Source organism: Anser cygnoides, chromosome 19 (genome assembly GCF_040182565.1).
Source record: "Anser cygnoides isolate HZ-2024a breed goose chromosome 19, Taihu_goose_T2T_genome, whole genome shotgun sequence".
Lineage (NCBI taxonomy): Eukaryota > Metazoa > Chordata > Aves > Anseriformes > Anatidae > Anser > Anser cygnoides.
The window spans coordinates 10,237,810-10,252,526 of record NC_089891.1 but is presented as its reverse complement, the minus strand read 5'-3'; the positions used below and the strand labels follow the sequence as shown (position 1 = coordinate 10,252,526).

At 66.0% G+C, this 14,717-nt stretch overlaps 1 protein-coding gene across 7 annotated transcripts in view; it reads right to left on the bottom strand.

Moving 5' to 3' along the window:
* Positions 1 to 14,717, bottom strand: part of ARSG (arylsulfatase G) — a 44,104-nt gene that overhangs the window by 2,553 nt on the left and 26,834 nt on the right. For 3 of the 7 annotated variants that reach the window (XM_066980229.1, XM_048064498.2, XM_066980230.1), the window contains 10 exons: positions 14,446 to 14,687; positions 13,972 to 14,286; positions 13,504 to 13,691; positions 12,562 to 12,609; positions 12,381 to 12,492; positions 12,021 to 12,158; positions 9,385 to 9,557; positions 8,722 to 8,802; positions 5,646 to 5,754; positions 1,594 to 1,714 (listed from right to left, as the gene is read on the bottom strand). In XM_066980229.1, the coding sequence (XP_066836330.1) occupies positions 1,594 to 1,714; positions 5,646 to 5,754; positions 8,722 to 8,802; positions 9,385 to 9,557; positions 12,021 to 12,158; positions 12,381 to 12,492; positions 12,562 to 12,609; positions 13,504 to 13,691; positions 13,972 to 14,286; positions 14,446 to 14,450 (1,290 nt within the window). In that variant the 5' untranslated portion in view covers positions 14,451 to 14,687. Of the gene's footprint in view, positions 1 to 1,593; positions 1,715 to 5,645; positions 5,755 to 8,721; positions 8,803 to 9,384; positions 9,558 to 12,020; positions 12,159 to 12,380; positions 12,493 to 12,561; positions 12,610 to 13,503; positions 13,692 to 13,971; positions 14,688 to 14,717 lie in introns of all 7 variants that reach the window. The other 4 variants (XM_066980231.1, XM_066980225.1, XM_066980226.1 and 1 more) reach the window with 4 other exon arrangements.

The following is a 14,717-nucleotide window of genomic DNA, read 5'->3' as shown; positions in this document are numbered from 1 at the left end:
TCCATCTGAACTCCCAGCTCCGGGCTGTTTTCATAAGCCAGCGAGTGCGTGGGGAGGAGGAGCACACCCCTCTGACATTAAGCTCATGGAAAGAGCTTATTTGTCAGCCGCTCGTACCCTTGATACGTTTCGTAGGATGTGTTTATTTTTACTGTAAATAGCCTTTGCTCAAAACAGGACCTTGGCCCCGGCCCAGCACCGTCACAGGTTGTGCCGGTGCCGAGCGCGGGCCGGGACGCGAGCAAGGTTACGGGGCCGCGGGGAGCCGCAGCCTCGCGCCAGCCCCAAGGAGAAAACCAGCTGTCAGCGGCGTGCGTCCATCAGGCGGCGGGGCGAGAAAAGGAACTGCTTCGGCAGGATTTGTGTCAAGGAAAACCCGGCGACATCAAAGGTGGTTTTGCCATCAGCCGCTCGCTGACGAAAGGCGCCGCGCGCCCGCTGCCGAGCGGGGAGGGAGCGGGGACAAGCGCGGCGGCCGGAGCGCGGGGCGACGCTCGCCGTGCCGAAGGCCACCCCGTCACACGCGGCGTGGGGCCGGCAGTCCCCAGGGATGTCGGGACGGGTGGGGACAAGCCAACAGTGACCTCCGGGGACACGGCACCCGGGGCCGGCAGGTCCCAGCCCCAGGGGCTGATTCACCGCTGCTCGCACCCCACGGCAGCACAAGCTCCCCCAAAAAGCAGGGGGGTGGCAGCAGCTGGGGACTCAGCCCCAGTTTTGGGGAGTTGACTCCTCATCCCAAAGCACGTAGGAAGGAACACAAGCCCTCTCCAGCCCCGCACCACGTGCTGATGCCAAGGCTGCCGAGCACCAGTCCCCCTCTCCGGCACCACGAGCACGCAAGAAGAGGGTTAATCCCGAAGAGCAGCTCGAGCGCACGCTGGCCGTGTCCCATCCTCTTCCCCAGTTTATCTCACGGTTCAGTAGAGGGTTCCATAAATACGAACTAAATACCAAAACCCTGATGGACACAGAAAGCAGATCCAGGATCCCTGCTGGGAGCTGGCTTGCAGCGCTTGCAGGAGGGCGGACTTGAAAAGCAAAATCAGGCTTTATCTGTGGGACTGCTTTTAAAGCTGCTTTTTTTTTTTTTTTTTGGTTCAGCAAAGATCTTGTGAAACTCTGAGAAAAACGCATCGCCATACTCCTTGTTCTCCTAGCTGCGTTTTTCATGCTTAAAGGAGCTGTCAACAGCTCCTATTGTTGCATGGGTGGAGAGCTGCAGGACACGGGGCTGGCTGCCCCACTCGAACATCAATAACGGGCACGTTTCCGAGCCAAGGAGCTCGGAGAAGAAGCGCTTAATTATGTCTCTATCTGTCAAGATAAATAAAGCAGATACAGCTAGGTCTGAGCCCTGGGGATCTTTTGTTTCCCACGCCTGTGCACCTCCTGTGACCAGGAAGGAGCAGAATCACGCTGGGCTCGGCGGGGCCGCCGGAGGTGCGGGCACGCAGCCAGCAGGGCCGGTGCTCCCACGGGGCTGCGCGCCCCGGCCCCGAGCCCTTCCGATCCCGGCCCCTCTGCCCACCTCACCCTCAGCTCAGAGGCAGCTCGGGAGGGGGACGTCACCAGAAAGGGGCTCTGCCTTACCTTGTGCCCCACGTCCGACTGCCCAAAGAGAACCGGGGACACGTCCAAGCCGTCAAAACGCCGGTTTGGGGGAAGCGTCGCTCCAGCCAGGGCCACCAGCGTGGGGAAGATGTCCAGGGTGCTGGGGAAAGAGGCAGGTTTCAGCCGAGCACGGAGCTGAGCGCCCCAAGCACCCTGCAGCCCCTCGTCTGGGGGGGTCCCCGGCTGCCTCCCAACAGCTGAGCCCTGCAGAAAAGGCCACCGAGGGATCCGGGAGGTGACCCAGCCGCGGCGAGCCCTCGCTGCGAGCACCTTGGGCATGGTGCAGGGGGGTCCCCGAGCGCGGCCACCGCTGCACCTGCAGGTCCTGGGGCGCAGGGCACAGGCACAGTGGGCACGGGGCAGCCCCCACCCCGCCGTCCCCCCGACCACAGCGCGGCCGGGCACGCGGGGAGGGCACCGGGTCACCCCCGGCAGAAAGTGCAAGCGCAGGGACTTTCTGCGCCAACCCCAGCGCCTCCCGCAGCCCCAGGAAAATGTGGTCTCGCTTTTGCATCGCGCAGCACGAGCCATCGCAGCCAGAATGGAAAATGAGAGCGGTGCTATTTTGTGCGCTTCTACCAAAACGCCTGTCAGCATTTCCACCAGGATCCTCTCTTTTCAGGGGCCTCAGCCACGGGAGGAGCGCTCGGGGCTGGGTCCCGCTCGCTCCCCGTGCGCAGGGCGCGGGTGACCCGGTGTCCTGCCACCTCCGGCGGGCTCCTCGGGGACAGGGAGGGCGAGAGGCTCCGCGTTGGTGCCTGCTGCCTGCTAGTCGTGGCCTGGGGCCAGACCTCGGAGGCGGCAGTTCCCCACGCTCACTGGCCCCGCCGTTCAGGAGTGCCAGGGGCCGAGCGAAGTCGTGCCCCGCTGCGTGGCACGAGTGTCACGTCCCTCCCTCTCGGACAAGTGACATCGCAGCGCTGCCCAACCCCGGCAGGTGGCTCGGATGGGGGGGTGCTGGCACCCTGCACCCTGCCAGAAGCACCGGGACCTCAGCACCCCCCTGGTTCTGGCACCCCGGGGCGCGGCAGCGGCCGCGCTGTGGGACCGGGGCCCCTTGCTGCTGCCCGGTTGCGTGAGCAGAGAGAGAAAACAGCCCGGGACTTTAGGGCCCCTGTTTCTCCCATTCAACGAGTTTTAATTTAGCTGCTAAGAGACCGAGAGGACAAATAAGAACAAACAATGCTGAGGAGAGCTGAAAGGCAGCCCCGGCTACGCGGCTCTCATGGAGACAGCCCGAGCGGCCGGGAGGCGCCGAAAACCTCGGGCTCCCCGCTGGGAGCTGGGCGCATCCCTGCAGGAGCCGCCGAGCTCCGCGTGGGGCTGCCCCACGGCGCTGCCCGGGGCACATCCCGCAGGATCCGGCCCCGGCACCGTGCACCCGCACCCATCCCGAGCACGGGTACCCCGAAACAGCAGCTGGGCACCCCGGGAAACCACCACAGCAAAGCGGAAAAGGCAAAGCTGGGGTGGTGTGAGACAGGTCCAAGGCTCCACACAACAAACTGAGATGAAGCAACGCGTTTTCAGCTGCTCAGAGGGCTCTGAGCAAGGGCTCAGCTCCGAGGGGTGCACAGGTAGGGCACAACCACCTAAAAATCAGCCCTGAAAGCCCCAGGTTGAGAGCAGGGTCCCGCACCTGCAGCAGCCCCAGCCCTGCCGGCCCCGGGGCGCTGCGCTTTCCTCCTTCGCCACCCCGCTGACCTATTTCTTCAGCACCCTGCTTGGGCACAGCAGGAAGCTCCAACAATTAAACGTAATTAAGAAGAGCCGACGAGGCAGCTCCGTGCAGGGCGCGCCGAGCAGCTGCACGTCCGTGCAGGCGCGGGGCAGGGCGCAGCGGGGCAGCACCCCCAGCCCCCGGGCACGCTCACCCCGCTCACCCCACACAGGGCAGGTAACGAAGGGCAGGTCACGAAGCGAGGCCATGCCCGGCCTGGCCACGCAGCCCTGGGGGGAAGGAGCTCAAGGAGGGCACGGATGGAGACCCCTGGGGACCCCCGTCCTGCTGCCCCAGGGAGGGCGGCACAGACACAGGCAGGGCGCGGACGCGGCTGGGGGATTTTCCTCCCGCTGCCAGCGTTTTCATGACCTCGGGCAGAAGGACGCCCCAGCAGGCAGGTAATTCCTGCCCTTGCCCAGCCCGCGCCCTTCCCAGCAGAGGTTTCCCAGCCCCACTGCACGCCTTTAATGCTCTCTGCAGCTCTCAGCTCTCCCCGTCAGGGAGGAGAAGCTTCCCACCGCGTTATTTGGGCGGCAAGAAGCTGACCCAGCACGCGCGTCCAGCCGACTCGTGCCCGGTGACGCAGCACCACCGCCACCTCACCCCGCCACTGCTCGGGGATGGCGGCTCCTCTCCCTTCAAACCGCAGGCCCAAAGAGGGCTGAGAGAGCCTCCAGCTGTGCTGGAGACCTTCAGGAACCGGGTCTTTACGGCTCGGGTGGGACGGGGAGGACGCGAGGACACCGATGAAACAAGCTGCTTGACTCAGAAGCCTTTAGGGTGGGAAACCCACCCCGTCCGTGTCCTCAGGACAACTCCCCGGCCAGCACCGGGGTCTGGGCGCCCCCGAGGACCCCCAAGCACCAGGGACCGCACGGCCCCAGGCTGCTGCTGCCGGCGCTCCTGGGCCGGGGCCGGTGCCAGCAGCGGCCTCAGCGCCCGGCTGGCAGCTTCCTGCCTTTTGTTGCTCCGTGTCACACGCCTGAACTTTACGAAACCTCCTCGGGGTTTGTTGACTTTGAATTTCCGCGTCTGAGGCAGGCAGGCTCCCCCGTAGGCATCTCTGAATAAGCAAAGGCGTGCAGCTGGGCCAGCAGCTTTCGAAAGGCCGGGCTGTGTTTACCGGAGCAGCCCCGAGGTGGGACCGGGCCCAGCTGCAGGGACGTCAGCGCCGAGGTGACCGGCGGCCGCCCGGCACGGGGAGCGCACGCGGCTGGAAACCACCCGGCCCCGCAGCCCGGGCGCTTGGCAGGGCGGCCCCTGGCTCACAGCGGCCCGAGGATCGCAGCTTTGTCTTCGAAATAACAAAAAAAAAAAAAAGGAAAACGAGGAAACTCCTGGGGAGCCACACAGCCCCTCCATGAGTGCCCGGCACGCAGCGCGGCCGTGCTGCTGGCAGCGTTCTGCCTTTACGGCTGCCCAACCTGCTGGGCTGGAAATGCAGGAGATAAGGTCCCGGGACATAACCGGGACCCCGGGGCTGCTGCGGTGCAGGGTGAACGGGGAGAGGGGGCTGGAGAGGGGACAGGCAACAGGGGGTCCCACGCAGGGGAAGGATCTGCAAGTGAAACCCCAGGGGTGCCTGGCGCCACGCACCTTGCGCCCTCAGCAAGACATCAGTGCTCCAGTGCTTGCCCTGAACCTTCCCCCCTTGCAAACACCCAGCTCCCGGGGCTCTGGGTTTGCCGCGAGGGGAGCTGCAAGAGCTGCAAGGAGGGCTGCACGGAGGGGCCCCCCATGCCGTCTCCGCAGTGCCGCCGTCCCCGGGTGCCGCAGCCCCAGCCCTTCCCCGCGGCTCTCACCCCAGCAGCGGCAGCCGGGACAACCTCGGAGCCCGGCCGCATCCTGCGCTGAGCACAAGCGCCATCCCTCCGGCCAGCCCTCCCCACAACCGCGCCCTCCTCCACAGAAAGCCATTTCGCAAACCACAAAGCCGAAGCCTGCTTCTCGGCGGGGAGAGGGAACATCGGCATCTATTAATTATCGGGAGGCGCTCGGCCACCGCGGGGAAGAGGCGCACCGAGCCCTGCAGCTGCTAGCGCGGAGCCACCGGCCCCACAAAAAGGGCGTTTATAGCGTTGGGAGTCCTTTGGGGCAGGACAGAAGCGCAGCACCACAGCGCAGGTGACGCCCAAGCGGGGCGCTGCTGCTGCTGCTGCCATCCCAGCAATCCCCTCGGGGTCGGAGGTGTCACCCGCGGGGTGACGGCGTGCCCTCGCAGAGCTGGCAGGAGCACGCCGTCCCCGGACGGGCTGCGGGAAGCGGGGTGCAGGCAGAGGCCACCCCAAAAGCCAGAGCCGGCCCCTACCTCAGCACGGCGCGGCTGCTCCGCGCGGCGGGGACGCGGCCGGGCCAATACGCCAGCGCCGGGACGCGGTGCCCTCCTTCCCACGTTGTCTGCTTGGCCGGGCTCCCACCTGCAAGAGAAAGCGGCCGCGCTGTTAGATGACCCTAACGGGGGAAGGTTTTGCTGGATTTCGGAGCTGGGTCAGGGGAGGGAGAAGAATTTTGCAGGAGTTTTTACAAGAAACGAGGAGAGAGGGGAAAGGGGGCTCGGTTTGGCACTGCCTTTTGTTTCTCATCTGCTCCAGTGAGTGATGAGTGAGGCAGCCGGGAGCTGAGCACTAATATCCACCTGGGAGCTGAGCACTAACATCCACGGAGCTGAGCACAAACATCCATGGAGCTGAGCACGAACACCCACCCTCTGGGCAGGAGACGCAGGAATTTCGCCCAGGGGCTCCCTCCCGGCGCAGAGGGTGCGGGGCTGCGAGCGGCACCAAGTGCACGGCGCCCTCGGGCAGATAAAGCGCCACCGGCTGCCCCCGGCTTCGTTAAAAATCCATTTCTGCTGATAGCAGCGCAGCTCCCTCCTGCCGCCTGACTCCCATTAACCCTTCCGCTCGTCCCCTGCCACAGCCCAGAGGCCGCGCTCTGCCCGGGGTTTGGGAGGCGGGGGAAGCCGCCCAGCTCCTGCCTGCGCCGAGGTGCTGAGCACCCAGACGGGGGCTGAGGGTGGAAATGGGGGGCTGACCAACAAAGCGGGGGTGCTGAGCGGTGCCACGGAGCTGCCGCCTCTGCTGCAGCACGAAGGGCCCCAAGCAGCCGGGGGGAAGGGACTGGGAATGGGGCAGAGGGAAACCCCCGGCCCCATTCACGGCACCAACTTCCCAAGCCCTTTGTCTGCCCGGCTTTCAGCGTGCACATGGCAACGGCGCGCACCCGGAGCCATTTCCTCCGGCAGAGCCAAGAGCGAGGGGATCCTCCTGCTCCTCCTGCTCCTGGTCCTGCTCGTCCTGCGCCACCACCCCAGCCCTGCTGGCCGCTCGGGGGCTGCAGCGATTTGGGGTGCCCCGTGCACCCCAACCACAGCCGCAGCCAGCACGTCGCTGCGGCACCGCGCTCCCCTGACGCCATCGGAAACGATCCCAGTTGTAACAACGTGAGGCTGCCGGTACCTCTGCTCGGGGATTTAACAGTCCTTGCAGCACCGCGTTGGCTGTTCGAGGGGGTTTCTGCACAGCCCGGCACCCCGAGGGCAGGGGAGCGGGGCTGTCTGTCCGTCTGTCCACCCGTCCGTCCGCGGACGGAGCAGCCAGGGAGCCAGAGGGAAGCATGAGCTCCCGGTGACGCTCCCGGTTGCAGCCCGGGCTGCAACACCCCAAAGCCAGGCAGGGATTTCTCCCAGGAGCCGAGATGACGCAAGCACGGTGAGGCCGCAGCTTTCCAGGAAAAAGCGGAGCTTTCCATGCAGGGACAAGAAGCGCGGCGTCCCTGCTCCCCGGCGGGGGCACAACGGGGCCGGAGCCTTCCTGACCCGTCCCAAAGCACCCCGAAAACACGCGCGTCCCTCTGATTCCCCTTTTTGGGGTGTTTGGGGCCAGGGGATGGGAGCTGGGCTTTCCAAGGGGGCCGGGGGCTCCTGGGGAGGGGAGGGGAAGCTCCCCCCGTGCAGCCCTCGACTCGGAGCGGGGGGCCCAGCACGCGGGGCCGCTGCTCTCCGCGAGCGCGGGCTGATTGCAGTGACCACCGAGAGCAGTGGAAAACATTCCTGGAATTTGGGTTGGACCCTAAAAGGAAACGCCAAGCCACACGAAACCTATATAATCCCGCGCAGCAGCACCTCCCCTTCCTCCCTGTCCCCGGGGACGTGGGGAGGGGGAGATGCCCCCCGGCCGGGACCCCCGAGCCCCCCGCGGGCGCTGCACCGCGGGCACGGTGCCGGGGGGTGGGGGGCTTCGCAGCTCCCTGACCCCACAACAGCCGGGGGGGGCTCAGAAGCCACCGGTCCCTGGGGTTTTAGAGGCAGCTCCCGGAGAGCCAGCGGCCCGGGAGGAGCTTTTCGGGGTTGTTTTCGCAGGGCCGCGTGTGGGCAGCGAGATGCTGGAAAGGGGCCGTGTTGTTGTAGGTTTGTTCCCGACCGCCGGACGGCCCGGACCATATGCTCCGGGAGCTTGTGACCGTCGGTTGCTCAAGAGCAACCCAGGTCGGCGGCGGGGTTTGTTTACCAAGAAAGCGAAGGTTAGGACTCCTGCCCGAGCGCCCCACGGCCCTGGGAACCGGAAAGGGAGCGGGGGGAGCCACGGCGGGCAGCCCCGCGGCCGGGCTCGCGCGGGACCAGCCTCGGCTTCCTCTGCTGGGCAGGGGTCAGGAAGCAGAGGAGGAGGAGGAGAGCGGCGCTGTCCCCGTGCCCCCCGCCGCGTCCCCCCCCCATTCCCGCGCTGACCCCGAGCGATCGGGGCAACGGAACCCGAGCCGCGTTTACGGCGCGTAACACAAGCAGAAGTGGGAAGCGCCTGACTCATGCATGCTTCTGGCCGCTCCGGCCGAAAGAAACCCACCGGCCAGATGGCTTGGCCGGAAAAGGAGGAAAAAAAATATAGTAAAAAAAAAAAAGTTAGAGAGAAGGAAAATAAAAAGTCCCGCCGGGCTGGGCTCAAGGGCCCCGGGCAGGGGCTGCGGGGGCATCGGGAGCCGAGCAGATGAAGGGCAGGAGCTCACCTTCCCATCGCCCACGGGGCCCCCCGGAGCCCCCCCCAGTGGTCCCAGCTCTCGCCAGGAGCGTGGCTCCCCAGGAGCTGCTGCACCAGGGGGCTGGAAGCAGCATCTGCTCCCCCTGGGCTTGCAAAGGGTCTGGGGTAACAGGGACCTGGGGGGCTCCAGTCCCACCCAGAGGTAATTTTGGGGGAGAACAGACATCGCTGTGTCTATTTTAAATATAAGGGATGGTCGGAGGTGCCTTCAAGGCAACCCAACCCACGGCTGCCCCAAAGGCTGGGGGTGAGCAGCGCTCCCCGCTGGGTGCTGGGGGGCAGAGAGGGGCTCCTGGCAGCAGCCCCCGCGCACCCCCAGGGTTCAGGGGGTCCCCCCCACTATAAGTTCACCTCGTGTCCTCTGCCAGGCCCCCACCAACGGCCCCAGCCGTCCCGCCAGCTCGCACTTCTGCGCCCAAGGGCCGTTGTCACCTGCAAGAGAAAGCAACATCCCCGTGAGCGGCGCTGGCAGCGGGGGCACCTCTGTTCTGGGGGACGAGTGGGGTCCCTGCGGCCCCTTCCCGCCCCCTCAGTGCTGCCCTACAACACCAAGAGCAGCATGGGGCCTGGCGGGCAGGGTTGGGGTTCCTAAAGGTTTATTTAGGGGCAGGGCTCGTTTCTGGGGGGCTGCCCACTGCTGGAGTGGGGCCGGGCACAAGGCGGCTGCCGCCGGCTCCAGGCGTTAATGAGCGGCCGGGCAGTTCCTGCGCCAGGAGCAGGGCGTCCTCATTAGGGAGGCTGCCCAGCCTGAGCGGATTTGGGCTTCTTAACGAGCGAGGATTTGAGCTTTAATTAGGCAGGGCCGTGGCTGAGGTGGGTGGTGGGGTGAGCAGCAGCTGAGCCGGGCTGGGAGCTGCGTCCCCAGCGGTGGCAGCTCCGGTTCCTCAATCCCCCGGCCACGGAGCACCGAGGGCTGGGGGACGCCACCGGGCTCGTCCCCCTGTGCCCCCGCTGCACGGCCAGGGCTGGCACGGAGCTGTCACCCCGCCACTGCAGGAGGTCCTGCGGCGTTACCTGTGAACCACAGCAGCGTGTCGGGGCCGGCGAGGCGCCGCAGCCGCCCCACCAAGGCGTCCATCTCGCGCAGGGCGGCTCCGTAGACGTCCCTGCCCGGCGGCGCGGTCACCTCCAGCGGCACGTGCATGTGGGCCAGCGCCACGTAGAGGAAGAAGGGGCGCCCGCTGTCACTGCGGGGAACAGGGGGAGCAAATCCAGCTGGGTTAGGGAGAGGGGAAGGGGAGGACGGCTGCAGGAGGTCACCGCGGCGGTGGCACTGCTGGGCCGGGCACAGGGAGCCGTGACCCTTCCAAAACCAGCCGGCTGCAAACCTGCCCGCCCCGCGGGACGCTTGGTCCCGAAACCTCAGAGAACCTCGGGAAGGAAATGGGAAGGAAAGGAGGATCGCTCCTGGTTTTGGACAGCAAATCAGGCAGGTGGGGTGGCCGTGGTTTGTCCCCCACCGGGTAGGGCACGTTCCCGGGGGGCACCTTCATGTGCCCGCACCTGCCCCGGCACCGCCGCCGGGAGGAAGCGCCAGGACGAGCGCGCAGCTTCCCCCCGTGAGTCACTTCTTCCCCGCTCCTGTTGAAACCTCCCCGGTGCTGCTTCCTTCCCTTCCTGCTCCCGCGGGTGCCAGGGCTGTCCTTCCCCGAGGCGCTCGCGTTCGGGACAGGCTCGCCCCTTCCTCCAGCCCCCTGCACCCCACGGCACCCAGCCAGGAGCAGAACGCCCCGCACCGACGCGCCCCTCGCATCCTTCTTCCTCCCCTCTCTCCCGGGGCCCGTTTCGGCATTTTGGCCCCCCCCGGCATGCTGTGCTCGTCCCCTGCTGCTCCGGGAAGTTATTTCAGAGGAGGATGAGCAGCACAAGGACGACCCCGACGCCGCAGCCCGGCCCTGGACAGGGAGCGAGGCACGTTCGCTGCAGCGTCCCGCTCGCCGCGCGCTGCCCCGCTGCCTGTTTGCTTTTAAATCATCAGAGGACACGTCCTGTTTTCTTGTTTACGGCTATATTTATCTCCTCCGACGAGGCCGCTCTTCCTCAGGGACCTCGGAGGGGAAGGGTGGGATGGCGGGCGGCGGGGAGGGGCCGGATCCCAGGGACGTGCCTGCGTGGGTGCGCGCCCCAGCCCGTGCCCGTGCCCGGCCCCATCGCGTCTGGGGGGAGCCAGGGGCTTTTGGGGTCCCCCCCCGACCTGCGTTTCCTTCCTTTGCCCCACGCGCGTCACCTACGTTGGGGCCACAGGTTCCCAAATCTCACCCCTCCCGGCACAGCCGCTTCATTGCCCAGCAAAACCGGAGCCCCTCAAATTTTTGTGCCCTCTGAGCGCTGCAAAACTCCTGCAAAACGCTGGGATGGAGGAAATGGGGGGGGGGGGGCTGCAAAGCCCTGCATGGGCACGGCCACGCGCTGCCTCCTTCTAGCGCAGAACCTTTGTCCCTGGGACTTCAGGGTGCCCGGAGCAGGGTGCTCAACACGCCGGGGAGGATTTTGGCACCCGGGGGTCGCTCGCTGCCTTCGCGAGCTCGCGGAGAGCACAGGAACCTGCCCGAACCCCGCAAGAGCCACCGGGCGCAGGAACGTCCCCGGCATCCCCGTGACTTCTTATCGGCAGAAATGCCTGAGCGAGGCCCGTGATCAGCGCCGTGCTGGGGCAGGGCCACTTGGCTGTCCTGCCACCACCTGGGGCACGGCACTGCCCGGCTCGCGCCTGGAGCCCCGAAGCGCCACGCGAACACGGGGAGCTTGTCCCGGCCCCTTCGAGGGGCTGCCGTGAGCAGGCCGGCACACGGACCGGTGGGAAACAGGCTGCGGGGCCCAGGGGAGCACTGCCCTTACCCTGGCACTCAGCTGGGAGCCCCGTTTGCCTTTTGCATTCCTAATTCAGCCCCTCTCTCTCCCGAAAACGGAGCAAACGTTTAATCGATAACTTAAGACCAACGTCCTTGGCTTTTGCTCCCGTATTTGCTGTGCTCTGAGTGTCCCGGGCAGAGCCAAATCTCACTGAATTGCTCAACCTTGACACGGCTGGTTAAAAAAACACCGAGATGACAAATCCTGTGTTCTTTTCATTGCCCCATAACAAGTGAGTCAGGCAGAGGAAAACTGAAATAAGCCATCAAAGAGAGGGAGAGGAAAGGCAGGCACCTGTTTAATCCTGTTCTCCATAAACTCAGACAACCCCAAAACAGCACCCAGATTTATCCAGAGTGCTGACGCAGCCCTTTCCGTGCAGTCCCCTCCTCATTTCTCCTGTCCCTTTGCCCCCGTTGCAGCCCACGGCCTTTTTTTAGCGACCCTGCACACGCGGCCCCCAGGTGGGTGCTGAGCAGCGGGCACCACCCCCGAGACGGCCTCGTCCCGCGCTGCAGGAAGGCGTTTTGCAAAGTCACGGCTCCTAATCCTTGAATAACAGGGATCAGCACTACGAAACCCGTCAGCAGGGCTCGGGGGCTGTCGTCTCCCAGGAGCTGCTCCGCACCTTGGGGAACGGCAAGCCTGGACTCCGCACGGCCCAGCACCACTGGGGAAGGTCGCCCACGAAGCCCGGTGATCCCCAGGTGCCCCAGAAGGAGCACAGAGCGCTTGCAGAGACCCACGGGCTGGCAGGGGGACGGGCACGGGGACGGGGACAGCGTGTGGCACCTCACCTTGCCCTCCGGACGAAGCGCGCCGCCGCCTCTGCGTAGCGCTCCGTCAGGCTGCTGAGGTCGACGGGCTGCTGGACGATGGTGAGGTTCTCCAAGAGAGGAAGGGCCACGTCCGTGTAGCACTCCTTGTCGGCGGCGCTGCGGGAAGAAGGCACCCCGTGCCGCTCGCACCGCACAGGGGACCAGCAGCACGCCGACGTCCCCGCGGCACAGGGCGCTCGCCGCCCCAGCGCCCCACAGCTCACCTCCCCGGGGCATTTCCAGGGAGCACGCGGGAGGAGACGGCGGCAAGGAGCAGACCGAGGGGCCGGGGCCGCAAACCCCAAATCCCACCTCGCGGTGCCGTGCCCGGAGCCGTACCTGGTGGCGGCGCCGTGCCGCGGGCAGGGCGGGCAGGGCGGCACGTTGTAGCCGGGGGTGTCCGTGCAGCCCATGTCGTGGCTGTAGGGGATCCCGAAGTAATAGTCGAAGCCTGCGGGGCAAGGAGGGGGTCAGCAGGAGCCAGGCGAACGCGGGGCGCTCGGCTCCGCTGCGTCCTTACCGCGGGCAGTGGGGTGGTGGCGGCCGTGGTGCCCCAGGTGCCATTTGCCTGCAAAAACCAGAATCATTTCAGAGGTTAACTCGGCTCCGGGCGCTGCCGTCACAAGCGACTACCCGCAAGGCGCAGCGCAGGAGGTTTTAATCTAACGGCGAGAAAGGCCACTTGTTTGTGCTGGCCTCATTTCCAGAATGCCTTTTTTTTTGCAGAAAGCCAGCAAAAATGCCGAAGGTATCTCGTGTCCGTGCAAATCGACCGTCTCCAGCCTTAAAAGGCTCTTTGAGGCCTCCGCGTTCGGAGGAGACAACCTTCTAACCTAGCACAAAGAACCAGCCTCATCCTCGGGTCCTCCACGTCCCGAGGCTTGCTCACACCGAGCCCGCTGACAGGAGAGGGGGAACAGCAAAAATGGAGCAGGAGCAGGGAAAGGGAGGGCTTTTGTGCCAGTGCAGCCCCAACACACGCGATCGGGGGGAGCGAAGGACTTGGTGCTGGTGGTGCACTTGCAGGTGGGGCGGGTCGTGCTGTAGGGGCAGGAGGGTGCCCAACGTCACGGACCAGCAGCACCAAAAGTCCCTGCCAGCACCTGCTGCGTCACGCCCGGCATCACGCCCGGCATCATCACACCCCCGCGGGGCGTGCGCGGGCAGAGCCGCTCGGCACCCTCACGTTTCCTAAGGAAAATTCGGCGTTTCCAGCGCAGGGTTAAGCAACCACGGCTTCGACTGGAAACTGGGGCAGGCCCAAACTTCAGGCCGCGTCTTACACTTGGATACGAAATCTGGGGATTGCGGGAAGAGGGGGGGGAAGTGCAGAATCCCTCCCGCTCATCCTTTAGGCTTTCCTTTAGCTGCCAGCTACCCGCTGTGCCTCCTCCGTGGGGGAAGGCACGGACACCTTCACCATGGGCACCTTCATCCCGGCCGGTGCCACCCCCAGCCTTACCTATCGCCCCCGTGCTGTACCCCGCCGCCCGCAGCACCTCCGCCAGCGTGGTCTCGTTGAGGGGCAGGCCGCCCGCCGAGGTGACGGCGAAGTTGTGGGTCACCCCGTTGCGCGCCCCGAGGCGCCCCGTGAGCAGCGAGGCGCGGGACGGGGAGCAGGTGGAGGCGGCCGAGTGGAAATCCACGAACCTGGAAAAGGGAACAGAGCCTGGGCTGGCGAGACCCGCACGGGGCGGTGCTGCCCTGTCCCTCCCAGCTTGCCCGCACACAACCCTCTGTGCCCCCAGGGATGAGGGGCTGGCGCTTGCACGTCCCAGCTGTGCAGGGACCTGCACCCCAGGGTGCCGGGCTCTACCCACGAACTCAAAACTACGTCGCTGAACCCCTACTGGGAGGGAGACCCCCTTCGCTGCAGGGCAGAGCACCCAAGGATGCTCATTTTGGGCCAGGGAGGGGGCACGGCCGTTACCTCGTCCCTTCGGCAGCCAGCTCATCCAAATTCGGCGTCTCCTTCGTCTCGGCCCAGTTGGCCCCGAGGTCCCCCCAGCCCAGATCATCCGCCAGGATGACGAGGAAGTTCGGCCGCCCCTGCGCCGCGGGGGGAGCGCGGAGCGCCGCCAGCAGGGCGAGCAGCAGCACAGCCCGCGGGGACGGGGTGCCCATGGTGCCACCCGGCGTGGCACAGCCCCGCTCGCCGCTGTCCCTCGCCGCGACGCCGATGTCCCCTCTCCAGGCACTCCTCCCCTGCCGGGCCGCCTGCCAGGCCGGTGCTTCGCTGCCTCGCCTACAGGGCCGGCCAAAACGCCTGCTCCAGCTCTCGTGTGCAGGCACAGCTGATATTCCCAAACCCAGCGCTGGCAGAGGTGTCGTTCTTAGAAGTCAGGCACTCTCTTTGAAGTCGCTGTCACCCTATTTTTGACTTGCTTTGCCTCCCGGTAAATACCTCATCAAGCACAAAACCGAACTGTGATTTTCCCCTCCAGAAGCGCGCTCGATTTGTGCAGCAGCTCCTGTCGGGGCGACGTTCGTGTCTGGCGGGCGGCTCTTCCCCTGCGGAGCTAACACACGGAGCTGGCAGCAGACCGTGGCCTCAGCTCTCCGAAGCGGACAAAGAACCGCCGTGGCTGTCCCGACGACTGTCACGCTGTCCCTGGCCTCATCCGGGGGCCACCACCACGAGATCGCCTGTGCCAGAGACACACGGAGCCATCAGGA